The sequence below is a fragment of the Phaethon lepturus genome, unplaced genomic scaffold, assembly GCF_000687285.1.
Source record: "Phaethon lepturus isolate BGI_N335 unplaced genomic scaffold, ASM68728v1 scaffold34689, whole genome shotgun sequence".
NCBI classification, from domain to species: Eukaryota; Metazoa; Chordata; class Aves; order Phaethontiformes; family Phaethontidae; genus Phaethon; species Phaethon lepturus.
In genome coordinates this window covers 1-23,535 of record NW_010566173.1, presented here as the reverse complement: position 1 = coordinate 23,535, position 23,535 = coordinate 1, and the positions used below count along the sequence as shown (strand labels likewise).

General features: G+C 40.1%; 1 protein-coding gene across 1 annotated transcript in view; it reads left to right on the top strand.

Moving 5' to 3' along the window:
* Positions 1-22,101, top strand: part of LOC104627267 (semaphorin-4D-like) — a 29,249-nt gene extending 7,148 nt beyond the window's left edge. Inside the window, exons 2-7 of the mRNA XM_010295404.1 lie at positions 15,312-15,421; positions 16,046-16,108; positions 18,582-18,680; positions 19,900-19,993; positions 20,912-21,025; positions 21,926-22,101. Coding sequence (XP_010293706.1) covers positions 15,312-15,421; positions 16,046-16,108; positions 18,582-18,680; positions 19,900-19,993; positions 20,912-21,025; positions 21,926-22,101 — 656 coding nt within the window. The remainder of the gene's footprint in view (positions 1-15,311; positions 15,422-16,045; positions 16,109-18,581; positions 18,681-19,899; positions 19,994-20,911; positions 21,026-21,925) is intronic.
* Positions 22,102-23,535: the final 1,434 nt, after the last annotated feature.

Genomic DNA, 23,535 nt, shown 5'->3' with positions numbered 1-23,535 from the left:
GTAATATTTGAAAAGTGACAAAAGGTGTTATCTGAAAGTGACAAGATGTGATCTAAGCTTTTAGGAAGTTAGGTGGGATAATGCAGCATGGCTGATTTTAACTTTAGCTTTTCTAGGTTGCTGTATTGTCATAGTGAATATGGAAATACATGACATTCATTTCTCCTAATATTACGAGGTGTTTCCACAGAATTGGCAGCTGATAGTCTTTTGGTTAAGACATGTCTGTGAAGCAAAGCTTGTACTACAGACTTCCTGGTGGTTTGGTTGTTTTTTTTGTTTGTTTGTTTTTAGAACTCTTGATTTTCTTATGTACTTCATTCATTCTGTTAAAGAACATCAACCAAAAATACAGGCAGAATTTAAACTTTGTTTTCTGTTATTCTTTTATTGAATACGTACGGGAGGATTTGGAGGCTTATCTGCTGTTTCGTCTTGTTCAGGTTTTAGTGCCAATAAATAATTTTATGGATTGCTCCTTTTATACTAGAAGAAGGAGAAGACCTTGTGGGGTAATAAGGAATGATGCTTGTATGGTGAGAGGAGACTAATTCTTTCCTCCATACTGACCTTGTCAAAGTAAAAATGTGTTGAATATGGGGGTGCTCCCAATGACCTCTGGTCTTCAAAGACTTTGTTGTTTATTGACCAAAACATTCTAATGCTGCCTCTAAAATAACATTTGCTTTCCTAAGCAAATGCACCATGTTGCAAGTACATATGCATTTTACATGTCCCTAAAGTGGTGCTTTAAAAAGTTCAATCTGAAGCCAAACTGCTGGTATTTGCTATTTTCTTTGTGTAGTTATGCATCCTCCTTTCCTTTCTCTAGTGTTCCGTGGCTCTTGGTCTCACGCAGTTGCAGTGCTTGTGCCTTCTTCCTTTATCGGAATTTGATTCAGAGTCACTATCATGTTTTTTTTTCATTAAAATTCTATTACAATAATCTTGTGCTGATATTTGTACAATATTGTAACTGTAGGGAAGTTAGAATTTTGAAATACCACTCAAATCCTTTCCTGAAGAAGGGTAGAGATGTATAGATCATATCATGAATGCTCCCATCCAGTTTTGTAGAAGTTAGGTTGCTTAATTAGTTTCTTTTAACATCCTTAAAAATGGAAGAACTCCCACTCTCAGCAATAACTGGCCCAACCTTGGTATTTGTATTTTGTCATTGGGACACAGGAGGGATTCATGTGAGTCCGGGGGGCTCTGCCTCCATGGTAGTCTTTGTGTTCTTGGCTTTTTTGAGGGTCCTTGTGCTATCTGAGGAGTGTCAGGGTGACAGGGGAGTTGAAAGCTGAAGATCCCAGTCCAGTTTGGGCTAAATTAAAATGATTGTTTGAGACATAAGAGGATTTTTCTTCTGTGCTGTTCCAAAACCTGGTTTAGCACAGGGCTCTGCTGCAGCTACAGGAAGTCAGGCCCAAGGCACACGTATCTTTTCTTTAACATAAAATTTGAAAAATTTGGGGGATGTTGATAGGCCAGTAAATGGTTCTGTGAAATAAAGATGTTTGTATGAAAAGTGAAGCTTCACAAGTGGGAAAGGGGGAAAATGTTTGAGGCTTTGCTCTGTAAATACTGTAGTGTGTTTGTTTCTTGACTTTTTTCCTCCTCATGTCTTGCACAGGCAATTAGGTATCATCACAAGTCTGACTGAGAGAGGGTAGGAAATTGCTGTGCAATCGGCAACAGTTATTTTTATATGTCAAATACCCAATTATTAAAATAAAGTGCTGATTATACACACAGTTCTTGAATTTTGTAGTCTAGCCTACCTTTTTGTGTAATTACTTTGTTTTAAAACTTGAAAACTACACATAGCATTCACAAGAATGTTTTTAGTGCTGTCTGTGGGCAGTGTATGCAGCCTTAGGTATTCATAGCTATAAGTCTGCTTCACCTGTGGCTTCCATAAGAGCATTTAAAATAATTTTTCTGAGATATCTAGCACATACAGGTTGTGGCTGACTTGAGATAAGGGTACCAAATATGTCTCTATTTACAGTCATCAAGGTATTGATCTGGAAATTGTTAATTCTGTAAGGTCAGTGAATAGTGCTGTAATACTGCAAACATTCCCAAACTTAACATTTACCCCCATAGTCTCCCAAAGAGTAACTGAAATTGCTTGCAAGCTAGGTTTTTTTTTTCTTTATCTCCTTTTTCCCTCTCATTTAGAATGCCTAGGACCTGGTTACAGCAGGCGTATGCTTGAATAGAGGATTAAAGAAATGCTTCTGATCTGGATGGTAATTGATATGCAGAAGGAAGTAGTACAAGTTATGTGTGGGTTTGGGTTTTGTTTTTTTTTTTAAGGCAAGTAGGCTGTGACAGACAGAAGTACCTTGTAATAGATGGATCTGTCAAATTCTAAAGCACATTAGAAGAAAGTCCTCAAATAAATAAATAAATAAAATAGATGCAAACACATATATATGAAGGATTGTGGCTCTTTTATGAAAAATTCCCTTAAGGTGACGATCATGATGTTCTACATAATATATTCCAGGCTGTCTTTCATTTATAATCCAGTAGGTGTTTTCTTTAATCTTTGAGGACTTAGTCACAGTTGTCAAAATAATGAGCTTTTCGTGGTGTAATTTTTGTTGTCCCTGCACCTTCCCCCAAGTTTAGAAGAAACAGGATTTTTTTCCCTTAAGTTTACACTGGATATGGTTTTCACTCTTAAAACCCAACAGCATTTAAGGTTTGCTAGGGAGGTCCTGCAGTGCCTGCTTTAAAGGATCACCAGTGAGGCTTGAGTCAAACAAGAGAACCTGAAGGGTGCCTGCAAACCTGCAGTGCTTACATGGAAGATAATTTAATACTCAAGTCCTGGTTGGATTAAAGGGTTTAATTATGTCATAGCTTTTGGCAAGCTGTGAGTAGTTACTCATGTGCGTAGCGTGACTACAGGTGTTGTCCAGACAGGCAGCCAGCGGCGGTGTGATCAAAGGAGAAGAATCAGCCCCTGCTTGCAAACCACCCTTCATCTGAGACCAGCCACCCTCACACCCAGCCCCGCATCTGTGGGCTTGTCTGCCAGAAACCCCGATGGTTAGTGGCCCCTTCCCGAGGGGCAGACTGAGGAGGGATGCACTGCTCTTGGAGCTGAGCTCTTGAGCGAGGTGCCGCAACTTTTAAGTCCTTCCGGCTCTTCTGACTCTCCCCACCTCCATGGAGATCTAGGGGCTGGCTGAGAGCTGGCCTGGGCTCCAGCTGCCTGTTAACCTAGCTTTCGGGTGCCTAGTGGCCTCACACCCTAGCTCAGAAGCCTGAAGCCACTTGTGGAGATGAGGAGATCTCCATGACAGGATGTTTCCAGAGCTAGTGAAGTCTGCAGGTCAGCTAATTGGCTGCAAGGGTTTTCGTGAGCAGTTTGACACCTACTGTAGCTATTCATTTAAATGCAAGTGCTTTGTTACAATGAAAGTGCTTATACAAGCCACAGGCTGCTGGAAGTCCTTCCTCAGCAAAGGCAAAAGAGGATTTTCTTTCCTCCTTAAGGTACCTACAGCAAAAATGAATGATTATACCTTTGTTTGCTCTGCAAGCAGCTAAACCATAAGGAAGCTGGGATCTGAAAATTCCAGTTAGCGATAGTGACTGTGGCAATCGATGGCCTCTTGTGGCAAGCAGCAATTTTTGTAACTTTTAACGCTCCACTTAAATATTGAGTAGCTACAGCCATAGAGATGATTCAGTGTAACCTGATTCATGGAGAGCTTTGTAACTGGTCGAATGATTCACAGCTTCCCTGCTCCGCTTTCTCCAGCAGAATGAAAGGTAGATGGTTGTTTTTGCAGCAAAAATAAGTCAGTTACATCCTCCTAGTCCTTGTGAAAAATATTCAGTAAGTAATAGCATGGATGGGCAACAGATTTCCACGGGGTGTCTTGTTGAAAAAACATTGTGGGGAGAGTCAGACTAGATCCGTCTGTCTAAAGGCAAAAGATCCAAAAGATTTTGAAAATACTTTTTTGTAAGCAAAAGTGCATTTGATGTACCAGTTTGATACCTGCTTCCATACTGGCAGCCACAAAATATGCACTGTTGAAGGACAAGGCAGGCACTGTGCCTTTGAAAAGACCCCATATAGGGTCCCTCTTTCCTTAGGGACATGCAATATTGCACTTGTTTCTCGTAATTTTGTCTGGCCTGTCTCTTTTGGGGCCTTCTGTCTTTGTTGTAATCTGCCTTTCATTGTAATCTTCTGGATCAAGAATGAGGCCTTCAGATGTGCAATTGAAGTGTTTGTTTAGGTGCATCCTCTTCCCATATGGATCTGTGGGAACACTCTTACTGTTGACTTCAGTGAAATCCAGATCAGACCTGTGGTGACATGCATTTAAAAAACACTATCCCTTCAGGTAGCCTGCACCCTTCCAAAAGAAGTTGGGTGAACAGTAGGAAGTCTATATGCTAAACACAAGCTGATTTAACAGTATTATAAGTCTGCATATTTAGAAGTATGTTACCTAGAATAGGGTGGGATAAATGCAATCCTATTGTGTGTCCTGTTGTGATTGCTTCAGAGTGGACCACTGTTCTCCTTTGATTACCCCCAAAAAAATATAAACGTGTGAGGTTTCATCGTAAATATCCAGATATTCTTGTTCTAAGCTTGTGCATAATGCAGTCATTCACTAATGCAGGAGAGTGCTTGAACTGCTTTCTATGGATTTCGTAAAGGTAATTGTGGGGCTGGCTGGTGTCTAACCTTTCTGAGATTTCTTTTTATGTCCCTTTCCACTGTAAGAGGGGTCCCAGACTCTCACCAGGATCAATAGTTGCTACTGCAGTACAAATGCTGGATAACTTTTGTACTGAGTAGTTACTGACCAGCTTGGGATAGAGAAAACAAATTGAGTTTGAAAAACACTGATGTGCATGCTCTTTATCGGGAGTGCTTAATAGTTCTTGAAATTTTTTTTTGTTTTGTTTTGTTTTTGTTAAGTGCTGCATCAGGATCTTGGCTCATTGGACGCAAATGTATCGGTTCTGGTTTCTGTCAGACACGGTCTGCCCTGGTTATCTGGGAAATAAAAGCCAAACTTTTGGGGGAGGATTTATTACAATTCCCATATCAAAACTTGCCCTTCGGGTTTATGTGGTAATGATGTCAAGCCAAGCCCCATTTCTTATCTCTTTACAGAAAGGACGCGTTTCTGACAGCTGCCCAGCTACAGGGGTGTGCAGGAGGCTCCAAGGCACGGCAGGTACGTACAGTGAAACAAGGGGTAACCCCCTACAGCAAGGGGGGCTGTGGTGGATTCATGGTGGCTGTGTTACAAATGTCTTTGTTAGTAAAACAAATAAATACACTGCAAGAACTCTTAGGGACTTAATTCATACAGAAAAACAGGAATAAGGATTTAATGATAAGCTCGTTTTATTACATTGTTTTGTTTCAAGGCCAGAATACTTCTCAAGGAACTTGGAAGAAAAGGGACTTATTTCCTCTTGAGAACATACTGTATGTTTACATGTGCTTTAGTTACCACTGAAAGGTCCCGTTCAGGGTTGCAGCTCCCCGGTATTACACAGTTAATGTGTGCGAGGGGGTACTGGGCTTGCTTTCAGAGACATTTATATCTTTGAAATTGTTGCGGTACACCTAGGATAGTTTTTTTTAAAAGCATATGTCCCTGTTAATTTAGACAAGCAGGTACTTTTGCAAGTGCCATTAGTTGCCAGTACGCATCTTCAAATGACTTTGGATGACTGAGTCAGTCCTTATGAGAGGAGAAGAAATGAGGAAGAAGCTGAGCAATATTTTTTTATTGTGAGACTATGCTTAAGTGGTAGGGGAAGATGAATGTGGAATTTCAGGGACTTTATTTCTTGGTCATTTGAACAGTTTTCACTGCGGCACTGACAGAGTCATAGCCCACATTCAATATCTGGCAGAACCCAGTAAGGCAGAAAAGGATGCTAAAACACATCTCTCACTAGGGCAGCTCTTGAATTCTAGATTTGGGGTAGCTCAGCATCCAAGTTAGCAGAAGGTACTGGCACTGCAGCTGTGGTTGGGTCCCACTGATCATCTGTGTAGTTTTACATGAATAATTTCTGTTTAGTTTGCTTCTATGCAGCCAGGCTGAGGACCCACAGCAGCGCCTACAACATCTGATAGCTCAGAGGTCGACTTTTCCAAGGCCAGAGTTAGCTTTCCCTTTTTTAAAGAAAGACAAAACAAGCAGAAGCAAATACATATGCTCTTTCCTGTTGCTCCAAAGGAATTGAAGACTAACATGGTATTTCTAACGATCCACACATAATAATCTGAAAGATAAGAGTTTTAATCTCCTGTTTGCCTTCTTGTAATATTTGGTCTTTTTTTTTGGTTGCCCCCCCCCCCCCCGTTTGGTCTTCCCCCCCCCCCCCTTTTTTTTTTTTTTTGCATAATACTTTGTCTTCTTGTGATCTTTGCCCCAAAAGAAAAGCATGGTAGTAAAGAACCGAACAGGAATGTGAGTTAAATAAAAAAAGGATCTCTTTGAGTGTTCCACTGAGGATTATAAATGTTCTGTGCTTTAAGCTCAAGCATTAGTTTCCTGAGTGCTGCTTGATAGCGTATTTATCATGCAGAATCAGGAAAATATTAAATTAGTGTCTTCACAGAAGATATCAGCCTAAAACTGAGAATTTCAGTTCCTCAGAATTTTTATCTTTTTTTAGCACTAAGGCACTTCCTCCAGCAAGCTTTGTGGTGAAGGTAAAGACCACATCAAATTATCATTAAAAACTTAATGCAATTTGTAAGTACCTAGTAACTACAAGGTATCTTGGTTACAGTGAAATGTAAACAGTCCCATGCTTTACATGTATGTTAGTCATAAAGGGCTACTGGTCTGCTAGTTCTGCTAGTCTGCTGCTTTTAACTTACCTCAGCAGAAAATGGTTCCATATGTATTGTATAATAAGAAAAGATTGTAAAAATTGTGTTTTTCATGAGACAATCTGAAAATGGCACTGTGCTTGAGATTTTGAAAGTGTGAGAACTAAAGCAAGGGACAATACCCAGCCTGTCCTTACTGGTCTAAAATAAATGGACTATGTAAATAAAACTCAGTTGTCAAAGGTAAATTGTACACTTCTTACTGTGTAATTCTGATGACTTAAAATACAAGCATTGCTAACTTTTTCTTCTATTTTTGGAAGCAAAGTTTGGGCAAACTGGGAAAATCAGGCTTAAGCAAAATCTCGCAGTGGGAGTTCTGTGGTTTGTTTTTTCATGTATGAAGCCTTAAAATCTTTGTTTATCAAATAGGTATCAGTAAACATTGAAACAGGTCTGTATTCTGTTAAAGCTTTCAGAAGCCTTTGAAGAAAGTTATTTTGGGAAAACTGGCAATTTATGCCCCTGGACAGACGAATCCTTTAACCCCCGACTTTCTACTGGAGGAAGCAATTCGCTCATATTTGCCTGTCTCCACATATCGAGCTTCCTATCCCTCATCACAGTAACTTAAAAGTTTTACAAACGCACGATTTATTTGTTTATTTATTTAAAATCTAAAAATAGCAGGGTAGGCTGGCTGGGAAACCTGCCCTGTTTTTTTGCTCCTGGCGGTGGGAAGGGAGAGTGCCTTGCAGTCAGCTGTCTCCCACTGCGAGGCCCTCCTTTGCTGTGCCTGGACAGAGAGTGGTGCAAAAGTGATTTCATGGAGAGGTGGGGAAGTATATATGATAGAAGGTCTTCCTTCTAGCCCAAAGGAAGGTGGTCTTTTGTCTGGCGGCCTCAAACCGGGGCTTGCATCACCCTGTGGTCAGGTAGTTGTGCACTGCTTGTGCTGGGGAGGAGGAGGCGGCGGCAGCAGCACAGGTGGGAGCGTAAGCACAGGGTGGGTGGGGGATTGCAAGAAGAGATAACCCCGGGGAGGGGAAGAAAGTACAAAATGGGGAGAAAACGATGTGGACCGTTGGTGTGCCTGGGGAGTCATGAAAGGTGTGACAGGATTAGGCCAGGAAGGCCGGTGCCCGTTTGGCTTTCTGCAGGGAGAGGCCGGATACTCTGTGGTGCTAACGATCCTTGGGAATCGGGAGGATACCAGCTATAATGCTGACTGCTGCGGGCGTGTCAGTAAATTCTCCTCTGGTTTTAATGCTCATACAGACGATAAAGATAGATCCATTAAGCAAGTTGTGTAATACTGAGCAGCATTCAGAAGTTGCACAATGCAACTAAGTATTTATTAGAAGAAAAAAAAGATTTCAAAACCAGGGTTGCAGTTGGGCACTTCCTAACTTTGAAATTCCAGAATTTAGATAACTTGTGCAAATGTAGAGCATACAAGGTGCACACTTAAATCCAGCTTTACCATGCTGACTGGGGAAGTAGGCACTGGCCACTGGGTTTTTGATGTTGTGTTTTATTACTTATCAAAAAATGAATTTGGTACTGGTAAGGTTTGCTGTATTGACATCTGTGAAAAGTGAAATTTTATGTTCACAAATACCTCCTTGGGCTTAATTTGCCTCTGTGTCCTGGAGGATGGGAAAGATGGCAGTCTTATTCCCATTGTTGGTTTTTCAGCTTCTCCCACTGCACGGCTGGCCTTTTGCATTTTTCTAGAAGGTTGTCCAGAGCACTGTTTCTTTGAAGCCCACTGACACAGGCAATGTGAGTGCCAGATGTTTCTCGATCTTGGTAGCAGTCAAGATACGCTATCACAACTCATTGCTTTCATAATTTGTGCTAGTATTCCCTATATTTGCCTGAATTTTTTCTTTCTAATCGTTTTGATTTTCTGTCTTTCGAGAGGGCAGAAATGTGTCCCTTTCCCTGTGTCTGCCTGTGCACTAAAATTATGCGTGTCAACAGGAATGTTCACAGCTCTGAATTTCCAGCTGTGCTCTGCCAAACTGACCGGGGCACTGTTGATTGTTTCTTCTTCTGTGGCTGCCCTGTTTTTAATCACCACAAAGACAAGCATTATGGACCACTCATGCAAGCGGTGTACATATTATTTTGCTCCAGTTTGTCATTATACATTGATTTAAAATCATCAGCAGCAGAGTGCCTAAATTAAAACTACTGGTTTAAATTTACCTCAGAAAATTTTCAGCAGTTCTACAGGAAACAGCAAGGTAGACCTGCAGTCACTTTTAAGTAGAGTTTAATTATGTAGGTAAACATTTCAAGTTTCTTTCTGCTTTACTTCTTAAATGTTCTTGTTTTCAAGCAAATTGTGGCTCATTTTTAGGAATAAAACCTAAACCATTATGAGACCTAACTTTTCAGAAATGCAAGACGCTCAAATCTAATCAAAGCCAGTGAACAGTGATGGAGCTGAGCTAATCTGAAAATCAGGCCATTGTCTGGGCCTTTTTTTTTTTCCTTCCTTCTACTCCTTGTGTTATATAAAAACAGGTTCATATTAGATTATGGATGACTTCCCAGTGGATGTCAGTGAAGGAGTTATTCCAGATAATTTTTCATCACAAGGAACGGAGTGGGGGAGAGAGTAATTAAATTGAAGGATAAATTAAAGGACAAGGTCTTGAGTGCATTTTAATCTCTATTTAAACTAAGGAATGAGAACAAAGTAGATCTTGCATGATTGGGCATATAACGTCCACTGTTGTCTGTCTCACCCCCTTTTTTAACATGCAGAATTTTACCTAGATTGATAAATAATGTCCCACAGGTCAAATTTACGGATGTGAAAAAGGGCTTATCTTGCAAACCTATACAGTGGGAATGAAATGACAGATTTCTGTTTTGTGTGGCCAGGGCAGTTCTCTGGCCACACAGCACAGTAGGCACTAACTAACCCAACCAGACCTTTTGTCGTCTTCCGAAGGTGATGTAATTTGTTTCAGATTTTGTTGTCAGTTTGCATTTTCTGAGGTAGGTGAGGGAGGGTAGGAGTGTAACTGTGGCTGCAGGAGGCTCAAGATTTTCCTTTACGAGTGCGTAGGTTTGCTAATCCGATTTTAAAGTCCAGAAAATTTACAGGATTTGAGATGCCTCCAGAGAAGACTTCTGTACTGTATGGTATTGTACGTAAATGATTGCTTATCCTGGGGACTGGTACTGAATAATGATATTCTGGCTGTTTCTTTTTTAAAAAAAATCAAGAGTTAACGGGGACTTGATTATTACACAGAGTCTTTCCAGTAACAAAAGGTGGTATGAAAAAAAGAACTAGCAATGTGTAGAAATGATGGCTTAAAAGATCTTTCTTCAACCTGCTGTTTTCTCCCTTACATTTCCATTAAAATAAACTTACTAAACTGCCTTGAACTTATTCATTGAACTACTGTTCACTCTTTACTTAGCTGTACAGCTATTTGCTTTAGAATACATTTGTGTGATACCTTGCAACTCTGGGCACTTTTTAATGTGTTCAAGAGTAAAACGTGGAATTGCTTATGTGTGATGATAAACAGGAAAGGTGCAAGACAAACAAGCCTAGTCAGCTTAACTGAAAATATGATGCCTTAAAAACCAAAATGATTTATATGATCTGTTACAAACAGTTGGATCTGATCCAAAGTGCTTACCAAAACTTTTTTTTTTTCTTCATTTAAATCACAGGTTCAGCTAGAGCCAGTTGTAGTTTTGTGTGGGTTTTTCCTTAGTAGACAAAAGATTTTAATTTTTTTTAACCTTGCCAGTTAGTAAAGCAGGTGTAAAAGCTTCTAGTGTATTTGTCCATCTTCTACTCAGCCGTGTTGCTTCTGTGTTTGTAGCAGTTCCGCTGGCTGCACTTCCCGGAGGTTCCTTGCCTTTGCCTGCTTAAACCTGGGGCCTCTCGCTCCCGAAGAGGCTGTCAGTGTCATGCTTGTCTTTTAGCTTGTTCCTGCTGCAGCTTCGCCTTAGTTTTTTTAACTTCTGTCCTCCCTAAGTGCTGCCCCTTTCCTCTTGAATGCTAAGAAGGATTTTGCAACCCTCCCTTGCTCTCACGCTGGACAACCTCTAGGTATTGCAGCTCTCTTGCATTGTGGTGTGTCTCTGATTAGTGTCAAAGTAGTGTCTCAGGCTGTGGCATGGTGTTCCCTGCTGCAAAGGACAATGTGCTTTTCTCACACACATACCTCCCTCCACCCCCAAGTGTAGAGCCCCCAGAATTCATCCATATGCAGTAATCTAGTCATTGATGAATGCACTTGCTTCTTCTGGCAACTACTTGCATGAATGAGTCTTGACCTAGGAGTGGTCGTAGAAAGCCAGGAGCAGAGGAGGCTCGTGGAAGATGGTGTAGAAAGCAGTGAATGGTGGTGTTGATCACCGAGGACAGAGACCTTTCTGGGCTTGAGAGTAACAGGTGGCTCAGAGACATAATGACCAGTAGTTTTACTATTTAAGCATTTTCTCTCTTTATTTTTCTGTGCATTACATTAGCTCTTCGTTTCTATAGCTGTATTTCTTTCTACCCCCGCACAGCTTGAGTGCATTAATAGCATGAAAAGACTTTGCTAAAAATGACACCTATGTTCATAAGATCCCAAGGGTGGGAGGTGCGGCGGGTTTGTATAACTGATGCTTAAGATTAATGCCGCACTTCTCATGTCTTCTGCTCTCTGAACTTAGCCATAGTGATTTCTGTTGTCTTTGTTTATCATTTATCAGAGCAGTGGTATTTTCTTCCATTCACTATTAAAAGTAAGAAGATACATACACTAGAGTAAATTTTTTGTGCATTAGACATAAGTGACAGCTCAAAATATTTATATTTGGCCTTCAAGATTGAAATGGTTGCTTTCAGTTGTTGCCTATTTGCCATGTGATGTGTAGCTTGGTTTTAGGAATTGTATTTGCACCAATAATGTACTCTTTATCCAAATTAAGCTATGCAAACAGCTGTAGAAGTATTGCAAGATCAGTGCATACAACGTGCTATTTTTGGCAGTACTCGGTTTGCTTTCTCTTCTACTTCTTGCTCCCCTCCTCTCTCCACAGCATCATTTATTTCTGCAACGAAACAGAAGAATGCGCTCAGTCACACTTCTCAGCAGCGCTGCAGCCTGTGGAGAGTGTGGGCAGTCTCTGTATGCAGCATCCTGGAAAATGTGCGTTCCCTTGAAGAAGTGATCTGCTGAAAAGCACATACTTGTAGTTGTTCCAGCCTGCCTTGTTGCACTGCTCTCAAGGTCTGAAATGCCTGGTCTGTAATACTCCTTGGGACTTGCATTTCTTCTGACAAAGAAGTGCTACCTGCTGCAGTTATCCTGAAAAGCCCTGAAAAGCAAGGACGCTGAAGATGGCTCTGCGTGCTTTTTATGCAGTTTGGGGTTTGCTACTGGAAGTGGCAGTAGCATTTGGCCCAGTACCGAGGATCACTTGGGAACACAGAGGTAAGAAGAGGAACTTCAGTAGTGTAATATGGGACATTGCCACAGCCTCAGGGTTTCTGTGGGATCTGAAACTCACTGAGGCTGTATGTTCTTCCAGCCTGCTTGTGGTGAGTTTGGTCAGATGTTGCTGGCTTTGCTCAGCTTATGAAGTGTTTAGGACCAGAATATCCAAAAGTGACTTGGGCAGTGGGTTAACTGATTTCAGATCCTTCAAGCAGTTTGAAAACAAGGCTTTTTAGAGGAGGAGTTTTGAATTTCTTTCTTAGCTGAAACATCTTGTAGCTGAAGCTTGCTTCAAGAGAAAAACCCAGTAATAGTTGTAAAATAGATATATTTTGTTTTAATCAAGTTATTTTTACTTTGAGGATGAACATACTAGCAAAATGCACCTCTCCATCTGATGATGGGGTTTTTATGCTTTTTTCAGACTGAGATGTATTTTGACATTAAGTCATCCAATGCACTAAATAAATTACCAGGTGAAGGAAAGATAAGCATTTGGGTCTCTTCTGACACCATTATATGGTGCCTAGAGTTGAAACAATCTTTTTTCACAGAGCACCACTTTCACTGTATTTGAAGTTGCGGCAAATATTCATAACGTCCCAATATAATTAGCAGGAATCAGCAAATGTGGCACAAAGAGAAGCCATAGGGATTGGAGAATCCTTTATCTTTGGGTTTAATAATTTAGCTTGGCTCTGAGGAGAACTCTAGAGCAAGGACTATAAGGTAGTTACTTGCTGCTGTTTGTGACTGTACTTCCCCCCACCCTGCATCTCCATGTGGCATAGATGCTTTAGGTTTTACAAAGTTTTGTGTTTGGATCCTCCTTTAGTACTAGTTAGTTAGCAACAATTTCTTATCCAAGTGTGCTGTAACTGAACAAAACCAAACAAGTATATGGGCAGTATGAAGAAGCAGCCTTAAATAACGATGTTAAATACTAGGCAGTCATAGTATAGGAAAAGGCAGATGAAGATTAAGAATGTTATAACAACAAGCTGGTTTATAAGATGACTTTAGGAGGTGTTTTTCATATTTGTTGGTATAGCAATTAGTGAGTTGCTGATGCAGCTTTTCAGAAAGAATGGTCTAGACAAGGCTTGTAGCTCCTGCTTAGGCTCCTTGATGCTCCTATCTTGTATAATAGTTAAAATTTGGCAGGTTACTGTTTAATGGTATTACAGTAATGCACTGCAGACACACATCCAAATTACTCAAAATAAATGGAATTTTTGCTAGTTCTCCCTGTCTCTGTCTGCTGAAGATTGTTGCATTTAAATACGGAAAGCCTACTTTGAGTAGGAGGGGGAATTTAGTTCTGTGGAGGAATGAACATGTAGAGTTCTATGAACCAGTTCATCCATTTGGGGAAAATTTTCCTGCCACGTAGAAGACTTTAAAATGACGTGCTTGAGAATCTAGTTTAAAATGAATGTTACTGGACTATTAGAGTTGAAAATGTGCTATTTCTAGTGTTAGAATTGGGAGAAACAATACATTGTTTTCTGCCCATATCTTAAAAAGCCACGTTTAATTAATCTTGTGGTAGTCTCTTGCACAAAATACGGTCTCCTAAGCTTTCAGTCATTTTTCCATTGTGGTTGTACATGTAGAAAAAAATATTCTTGTATATTAGTCATTTTGTGTCACCTTTCTCCAAGCCGTTCTGTTCCAGTCTGCATGCTTCCTCATTCCACTGCCTGTTTTCCTCTGTGTCTCCCTCTTTCCTTCACCTTCCTTTTATCTTGATCTTCCCTGATGTTATTTCTGTCATGTGCATTTCATTTCTAGTCTCTACTTCAAAATCAGCTTATTGACTGTCTGTAAGTAGTTCCTTACTAGCTTCTGTGTCATCTTTATGCTATGGTAATATGTTGAAGTGTTGCTGTTTAAGGTGAAGGATTTTTTGTGAGGTTTGCACCAGTTGCAAGGCATATGGTGACTGATCTGATTTTCCACAGTAGGTAGGTACGTGGAAGCAAAAAAAGTGAGGAAGGACCTGACAGTGAATGTGTGAAATGGAAGGTTAGAAAAAATGGAAAAATGGAATTAACAGGTAGAAAAAAATGAAGATGTGTGTTGTAGGGTTCACTACAACAGGAAATACTTAGGCATTTGAACTTGAATGAGAAAGGGGGGAGCAGTGATTTTGATGTTGATGGTGGGAGCTGATTTTTTTTTTTTTTTTTTTTTTTGCTGAACCAGGCTTCTGAGGGGTCTCTCGTCTGTTACATGGGTTGTCCGAACTAACCTTTGTTGTTTTCAAGATACCCAACAGCTGTTAGACAACTTAGAAAAATGACCCATAAACTTGACCCTAAGTGATCGTATTTCTTCATATGGTGCTGTTTTTCTTTCATTTCAACAGAGGTCCAGCTAATACATTTTCATGAATCAGAAGTGTCAAACTATTCAACCTTGCTGTTAAGTGAAGATAAAGATGTTCTATATGTAGGAGCCAGAGAAGTGATCTTTGCATTAAACACAGCGAATATTGCTGAAAAGCAGCATGAGGTATGCATTTTAATACATTATCCTGCATGTAAAAATTATACTCCAAATTTTACTTCATTTTCTGATATCAGTAGCACTGCACTTTAGGTGGTAGGTACCTAAAAGAGAAAATACTCTGTATGGGCTACTCCTGTGTTATTTCTGGAAGACACTATAGAGTAAAACCTGCCATCAGATGAGAGGAAGAAATGAGAAGTTGGATATAAACAAGTAATTGGAGATCTCCTTAGGTATTTTCTTCTTGGAGGCAGGAAGATGGACTCTAGGGACTTTGGGTATCATCTGTAGTGTTGATTCTTAAACATATTTTTATTCTCAGAAGTGGGCCATCTCCTGTTAAGCTGAATCAGAAGGTAATCTAATCTGAAACAGAAGCGAAGTTGGAGCTTGCTCAGGAGTTGCAGCCTGCAGACTTGCCTCAAATGGAATGAGGGCCCTATCCTTTCGGTTTCAGCTTCTGTTTTTTGTGTCTCTAGGTGTGTCCGCACAGGAAGTGGTGGTGCAGACAGGTCTGATCCAGCTTGCTCAGAGAAGTACTCTGGATGTGCTGACGCTGGCTTCTCAGAGTAGATTAGCCCATACAGAAGTCTGCTAGCGTTTGTCTTCCAGCCCTTCCCAGGCTTCAGCTTCTCATCCCATCAGCAGCCAGAGTCCCACCCAGGATGTTTTGGGAGATGCTCATATGATTTTTAATCTGAACAAAATGTTCACAACATGGTGGTGGGCAATTCCACCAGCATATAAAACTTGTTTTGTGAGTGTGTGTAACTGTCAAAGTTGTACTTCTCTGTTTAGTGTAAATTGGTCCAGTAAGTTTTCTTCGACACCCTCCCCCAGTGTTTTTCATTCCAGCGTGAATAACATTGAGAAGTATTTAAAATTGGGAAATACTTAAAACAATTAAACTTGCATTTCTCTAACGCGTATGGTAATGGCAACTCCATTAGCAATTTGAGGGGAAACATCATGGTGAACCCAAGAGATAATAGCAGTGTTTTAGGCCCGCTTAAGGCACATGCATTTGGAAGTGTCACCTCCCCAAGAAAGAATGGCTTTGAACCTTTGAAAGCTACTTGCAAAATGGCTTGCATTTGCTGCAAATAGTCTTAGGATTGCCCTGTTTTTCTGTGGTTTTGCAAGATTTTTAGGCCTTCTATTGAACTTCAAGTGCTTTGAATGTGCCTTTTTGTGGCTTGCTTTTTTCACTTAGTTACACTGGAAGGTCACTGAAGATAAGAGGACTAAATGTGCAGTCAAGGGCAAATCAGAACAGGTATGTACTTTTATTGAACTTAGAGAAAGATGATACATGCCTCACTTCAAGACGAGTGATGTTAAAAGAAGAAAGGCTCCAATTGTTTGATATTAAAATTTTCAAATAATCACCTAAAATCTTTAATTAACTTGAGCTTTAGAAACTGCAGCATGCTTAGTCTTATTTTTTTTAATTCTTAGTTCATTATTTCTTGCTGGTAAATACTATATGAATGTTTGAAAATCTGAACACAGCCTGATGTGTGCTTAACGTTACAAGTTTTTTCCATTAAAATGATAAACCAGTATGACTTTCGCTGAGGTAATTCATAGCAACTGTTTTGTTTTGTTATTGCAATAATTCCTCCCCAGCATTTGATTTTGCAAAATGACTGATAATGTTGTCTTCTTTGCTTTAAGGCATAGGGTTTATTTATTAGGCCAGTGCTGTTGGGCCAATGTGGTTTTTCACTTAACTACATATATCCTTATCGTGGCGCTGAGCCGGTGTGCCCCTTGTGGCAGCATCTCTCTGGTGTGACTGCTCAGACAGCTCTCCGGAACCGGAGCAGCCTGGTCTCCTGCCAGCTCAGACCCTGTGATCCCTTCGTGTTTCTGGGAGCCACGGACTCCTCGTGACTGCTAGCGCGCAGACTGGCTTGCTTATCTTGCCATTCTGTGGAGATGGTTTACGTGAGGTGGTTGACCGTATGTGGATGTACCTTTATCCTTGCGTAGCGCTGCTTTGTTTAGTGATATGGTAAGGCGAGGGTTTGCCGGGCAAGGCTGATAGTCAGGCTTTCAGCACAAGTTTGAAAGTGGAAGTCTGTAAGCCCTTTGAATACAAAAAGCAGTCCTGCTCTACACTTGCAGGAATTTGACGTCGGCACCCACAAACCTGCAGCCTCTGTAGTTCACACTGTTATAAAACCCTGCATCTAGGGTTGCTGCATCTAGGGCTGATAGACATCCTGCATTCATGGGTCTTCTCGAGGTGGGAGTGGGCTCTCTGCCTTTGCTCAGCTTACTGCCTTTCCTTGACTGACAGCTATCAATACGTTATCCTAACACGAGGTGTGGCAGCTATTGAAGGGCCATTTACTCCTTGTCCATCTCTTCACCATGCACTCAAGAGTGTTATTGGTGTTCTCCAGGTACTCTTGAGGTTACTAAGAATAATATTCACATACAGCCACGATAAGAGATGGGACTTTCTCTCTGAATACGGGATGTGCATTTCTCTCCTGTGCATCCAGTTCAGTGTATGGTGTGTGCATCTCCACCAGTCCTCCACAGAGATTGTTGGTATTAGTTAGAAGGGATGTTAGACGCTGTGAATAGGTACTTTGCCAGAGCTGCAAACTTCTCTTGCTGTTTTTATTTTGTGCCCCCAGTTTAGCAAGTCACACTTAACTGCCAGCTGTGCTTTTTTGTCACTTGGAACCTTTTACTAGCTACATTTGTGTTGTAGCCCTGATGTTTTGCATAGTGCAGTAGTTTCACAAGTTTCAAGGTATTAAGCCACTACTGCTATTTCTTACACTAAAATGGCCAGTCCTATCCCCAACCCATCACCACTATGCTTGTTTAGTGCCAGAAAAAAAGCATTTATGCAGCTGTTCAGGGACCTCATCTGGCAGAAAACTCGTTTTGCTCATCCCTCACGCCCAGTTTTCTGCCATACTGAACCCACCATACGGTCAGAGAAATCCCTGGTTTGGCTCATAAGAAGAGTAAGGACATAACTACTTGCTTAAGTAGTTCATGGAGTTACACTACAGTGGCTGTGTACCAGCAAGAATTAAAGGGTGTTGTTGATACTGGGGTTTTTTCCCTCTCTCGCAGTGGTGGTTTAGAGTTGTTTTTCTTGGTTTCTATTCTGAAACTTTACGGTACGCTTTATTGAAGGCTTTGCTCAAACTCCTTGTTCTGCTTCAGAGCCAAAGGAGTTAAGAAACTTCCTTGGATGAAAAAGCAATTAATATCATGGATGGAAAAAAAGGACAATTAGACGTGACAAAGCTTTGTAGCTAGTTTAATGGTATTATAGGTTTCTCTCATAAGAAACAACCTTGACTATCACTTGCTGTTTCATCTAGGCTTACAAGGGATGACAAAGTCTAAAACTTACTCCATGTTTAACTAGCCATTCCCATGGATTGGAGGTGTCTTTAAAGCCTGTGCTTTCATGGAACAACTTGAGGTGCATCCTGCTGAGCATATGGTACTTGGTCATGCTACCCTGATAGGTATACTGAGGCAGCTGCCCACTGCTGGCTGTAGGAAGCCAGATGCTGCAGGACTAGAGCTCCTGGAGGAGATTGTAGGGAGGTGGTGTCCCAGTGGTGGTTGTATCACCTGGCCTTACTGCTGTGGTGTGGCATAAGTAGCGGCAACAGGCGAGCTGACAGCCCAATGTTAATTGTTTATTTATATTGGAATGTGGAAAATGTGTTTTATCAGACTGGTCCTTTTCTCATCCTGTATTACAGACTGAGTGTCGTAATTACGTGCGTGTCTTGCAACAGCTGAATGATACTTTTCTCTACGTGTGTGGAACTAATGCATTTCAGCCAACATGTGATTACCTGGTAAGAATGTACATACATTTTGACCCAATAATAACTGTAACTTAGAAGCAGCTCATTTAACCAATGAGTTAATCTCTGTTCCCAAACACACACACAGTTTCAGTGTAGATCCTAACATTTTGGAGCATTTATTACACTGTCCCACAGAAATGATGGAGTATGGAAATAAACCATACTGACCCTTTTTCAGAACACTTACTGAATTATTGATTCATCTTGTTTAACTGTGGTTTTACTTTTTCTTAGCTTTCATAATTCTTTGTGTATTGTGCGTTAGCATAAAAACAATATCTAAAACTGAAATTACATTCTTTGTGACTTCCATCCATTAGTGAATCTCCCTGAAATTTCTCAGATTCCTGTTTCTACTTGTCTTTTCTCTGCTGCTGGCTATGCCACAGCTTCATAGTGCTGACTGCTTCAGAGTGAAGTCTTGGCACAAAATCAAAACTCCCTTTTCTTGCTTTTGTATCGTTCTCCTTACTGCAGCTCTTAACAATTCTGAAATGAGAAATCTTGTAATTGTTTGTTCTTTTTTGTGTCCCTTGCCTGCAAGTCTGCCTGCCATCACCTCTGGAACATTGCCAGAAGTTATTGCCCTTAGCCTCCAATGTCTTCATTACACAGTGTAACTGATCACTTCCCAATTACTGTGGCTACTATTCTCTGTCATCTTGCTGGTCCTCATTCCCTTGGTTTTTAAGGTATTTATAAAATAGCAGTCACAGTACTTGGTTGCTTTTTAAAATTTGGTTGGATTATGCCCCATTTCACAAATTTTACATTATCTCAGAAATTGCTAAATCAGCTTCAGAAAGCCTTCTTGATTTCTAAAACTCTCTGGGATTGTGCAAGCTAATTCAGTAATTACCAGCTCTTTCCATGCATCAGTTAACTCCTCTGCCTTTCCTGCTGTCTGGCTTTTTTTGGGTGCTTTTTCTTGAGATCTGTCTGGGTTTAACTTTTTGTCTTCTGTTCTTCTCTGCTCCCACCCTCACAAATCATAGGATCACATTTCCTCTCTGTCTGCTGGACTCAGTAAGATTTTCTGAAAATGTATATGACTTGTAATCTTTTAAAAAAAATGCCTTTGATGCTGGAAGTTGATGATATAGTCCATTATTTAGTGTTGATTTTTCAGTTACTTTTGCACGAGTCAAGTGGCTGAAACAAAAAGTGCTAATAGTTGTTTTGTGGTTTTCAACTTAATTTTTTGCAGAATTTAATTTCATTTGAACTTGGAGGTAAAAATGAAGATGGTAAGGGCAGGTGTCCATTTGATCCTGCTCAAAGCTACACATCTGTTATGGTTGGTAAGTTCAGACTTTGCATAGCTCATTATTATGTATAAATACGTTCTCTCTTTTCCACTGTCATTCTCCAGTCTCTTTATATCAGAAGTAGTTTGTGTCGGTGTTTTTACATCTTTACTGTGTATCTGGATAAACATTAAAATACATAGTCAACCTTGGCATGTTTCTTAAAAGGAGAACTTAAAACTGTAGGTAGCTTTGGAAGCAACTTATAAAATACTAATTTGTAAACTGTATTTTCAGGTGTTTAACATATTTAGTCCACGTAGTCTAAATGCACTTTGTCTGCCTCTGTAGTATCAATTACTGTAATTTCAGTTAGGTGTCCTGAAGACATATCTATGAGACAGAATAGAGAAGTGAGATATGTATTGTGAGTATGTTACTGCATGGGTAGACGCCACTGGATCTTGATTTGGTGACATTAAAGTTCATGACTGTACCCTGATGTCATAAAAGAGAAGCTGAAAGTAACACAAAACGGGAAATGAGAAAGAAAAGAACACACTCCCTGCATTGTTGCCTAAATTCTTAAAAGCTGAGTTTGAATAATAGTGACATAGAAAGAGAGTGAAATAATTACTTCCAAAACTTCTGTGGCATTTCTTAAGTAAATTTGCATGTTTGTACATAAACTGTAGGTTTACATATTAAGTGTTAAAGTACCACAAATACAATGCTGACTTTTGCCAGTTGCTTGTGTTAGAGCCATAGTAAACCCAAGTGTAGAAGTGTTAGCTTTGAGAATGGTCAGCAGAAATGTAAACACAGAAGACATGTCTGGGGCAATTTAGAGGAAATACTTGTTTATCTTTTCTTGTGGGAAGTTTAAGTTTGCATAGTCTCCCAAAATACTTCTGTACCCTTTTTGGTATCCAGTGCATAAGAAAATCTAAAATATTTGGTTTTGTGTTAAAGATGAGGAGCTTTATTCTGGGACTTCTTACAATTTCTTGGGAAGTGAACCTATCATTTCACGTCACTCTCATCAGAGCCCTCTGAGAACAGAGTATGCTATACCTTGGCTTAATGGTAAGTGGGCATGAGAACTGGCCCGACCAAATTGTTTTTCCTTCTTTGACACACTTACACAAAGAGTTTTAAGTGTCTTACCTGGGGTAAGGGACTATTATCTAATATCTCAGAGAATGGGTTTTGTTATACTGACGTGTGAGTGTGCGCCATCAAGAAATTTTGTTTTGAAGTTTCAGGATTTTTATCAGCACTGATAATGAAAACAACTTCAAGACAGACAGGCTTTAACTTGATGTTAAAGGGCTACAGTTTAGTTTATATCTACGTGTTCATCCTTGCAGTAATGAAGCATAGTTATGATATAGTAAGGAAGAGAATGGTTTTGGTCTCTAATAGGGTTTTCAAATTGAGCTGATCATGGTTCTAGATTATTTCAGTTCCTGAATTTCAAAATTCACAAAGTTTTGTGACTGCTCAGATTTTTGTGGCTTTCTGCCAAAAAAGATAAAAATAACGAAGTTGGCGTATTCCAAAAGATGCGTTATGTCCAAAAACTACAGGATGCTGAATTTGTAATACATGTTGTAATGATGCTGTCATTTTTAGTGTTTCAGCTAATAGCTGAAATAAAGGAGAGGCAGGCAAGGGAGGCTGCCTCCCCATGCCCACTAGAAAACCAGGCTTGAGTGTGGACTGAAGAATGTTGGCATAACAAGATACCAGACCGTAAAGATCTCTCAGATATCCTAGTGCTTTCACATAGGGTTTGTGGTTTTGTGTTTTTCTCTATTTTTTTAGAAATGCTGTTCATACTATGAACAGCAAACAGTGTAGTCGTCAGTGACTGGAGAGCAGGTAAATATAGTGTGAGATCTGTGCAAAAGAGGACTCCTAGAGGGTCTTTGAGGGAATCAAGTTAGTATTCTCATATATAATATAAAATTCTTCTCTTTGTAGAGCCCAGTTTTGTTTTTGCTGATGTGATAAGAGCAGATCAAAACAGCACAGATGGAGAAGATGACAAGATATACTTCTTTTTCACTGAGGTGTCTGTGGAGTATGAATTTGTCGGAAAACTGATGATTCCAAGAATAGCTAGAGTGTGCAAGGTGGGACATAGTTCGATTTACTAATTTGACTGGAATTTTATGTGCGTGTTAAAGCATTTATTATTGTGGACTTATTGCCAATTGAACGGAAGTGGTCAACTTAGTGAATCTTAGTGAACTGGCAATTTCAGTCAGTTCTTCAGAACTGAGAAAGCCTAATTGTTGCTTTGGGAACAAATGCTTGATTTAATTTTGCACATTGGTGAAATTTCAATACATCTAAGGGTTCTGCCCACCTCGGGATAAAAAAAAAAAAAATTAAGTCAACCACCACAAAACTCCGCAACAGAAGCAATGTGTCCCCTGGCTTTCCTTTTTATATTTTTAAACAACTCTCTTAAGTTTAAGTACAGTTCCCTCGGAAGAATTGACTTGGTTAGAGCTGAACAGGTAGGATATTTGTCAAGTTACTTTCAAGTAGCTGTATACAAACAAAACATAGCTGTGTCTGCAGAAGAATACCTTTTGACTGTGGTCTAGCAGATGGCACTTCCATGAAGCTGTTAGAGCTGCCAGAGCCTCCAGGAAAACGGTCACCAGCAGCCTGATTCTGTCACAGTTGCTGTGTTGAAATCTCAGTGTTAGGCTGATTCAAGTATGTACTCGAGTGTTGGTTAAAACTCTTGCTGATGAGAGAGGTTTTTTCCAGTAGAAAATGTTGATTTAACAAAAACCTTTTCAATGGAATGCATCAATTTCCTCAGGATTTTTTTTTCCCAACAGGAAATTTATCTAGTTGTTTCATTTTGAGGTTGAAATGGTTTATTTTGACTTTACTGTTTTATATTTAAACATGGAAGTCAAAACATCAATAACAAGTTAGTGCCCTTGAGATTTCCATTAAACAAGCAGCTGAAGGCAGGTTTACATGGGGCTTATTATTATGGCCCTCTGCCCACTGACAGCTTGTGCACGCTTTAAATGGGGGGTATTGTGGAATATAGGAGCTTTATTGCTGCTATTTGTTTGAAATAGGAATCAATGGCAGATCGCAAATCTATAAGCATTTGTACTTAATTGTTTTCATAAATCTTGCCAATTTCCTTTAATACTTTGCATAAAACAGCATTGGATAATGAATGGGAAATATGAGTAACTCTAATATGCCTAAGTAACAGAGCTACAGCTCAAGTATCAAATATTTTGAAACCTTTCCAGTCAATATATCTTTACTTCTTCAAGTCTTGGTACTGCAAGTCCCTAATAAAGGTGGTGACTGCTTGCAGGATGAAGCTATTGCTGCATTTCTTCTAATGAAATTATTAGTGTCAGGCAAGTTTAAGTGTATATCGCAACATTATCGCAACCCAGCCAGCATGGGCTCATGAAAGGCAGGTCCTGCTTGACCAACCTGATATCCTATGACCAGGGGACCCACCTAGTGGATGAGGGAAAGACTGTTGATGCTGTCTACATGGACTTCAATTAAGCCTTTGACAGTGTCTTCCACAGCATTCT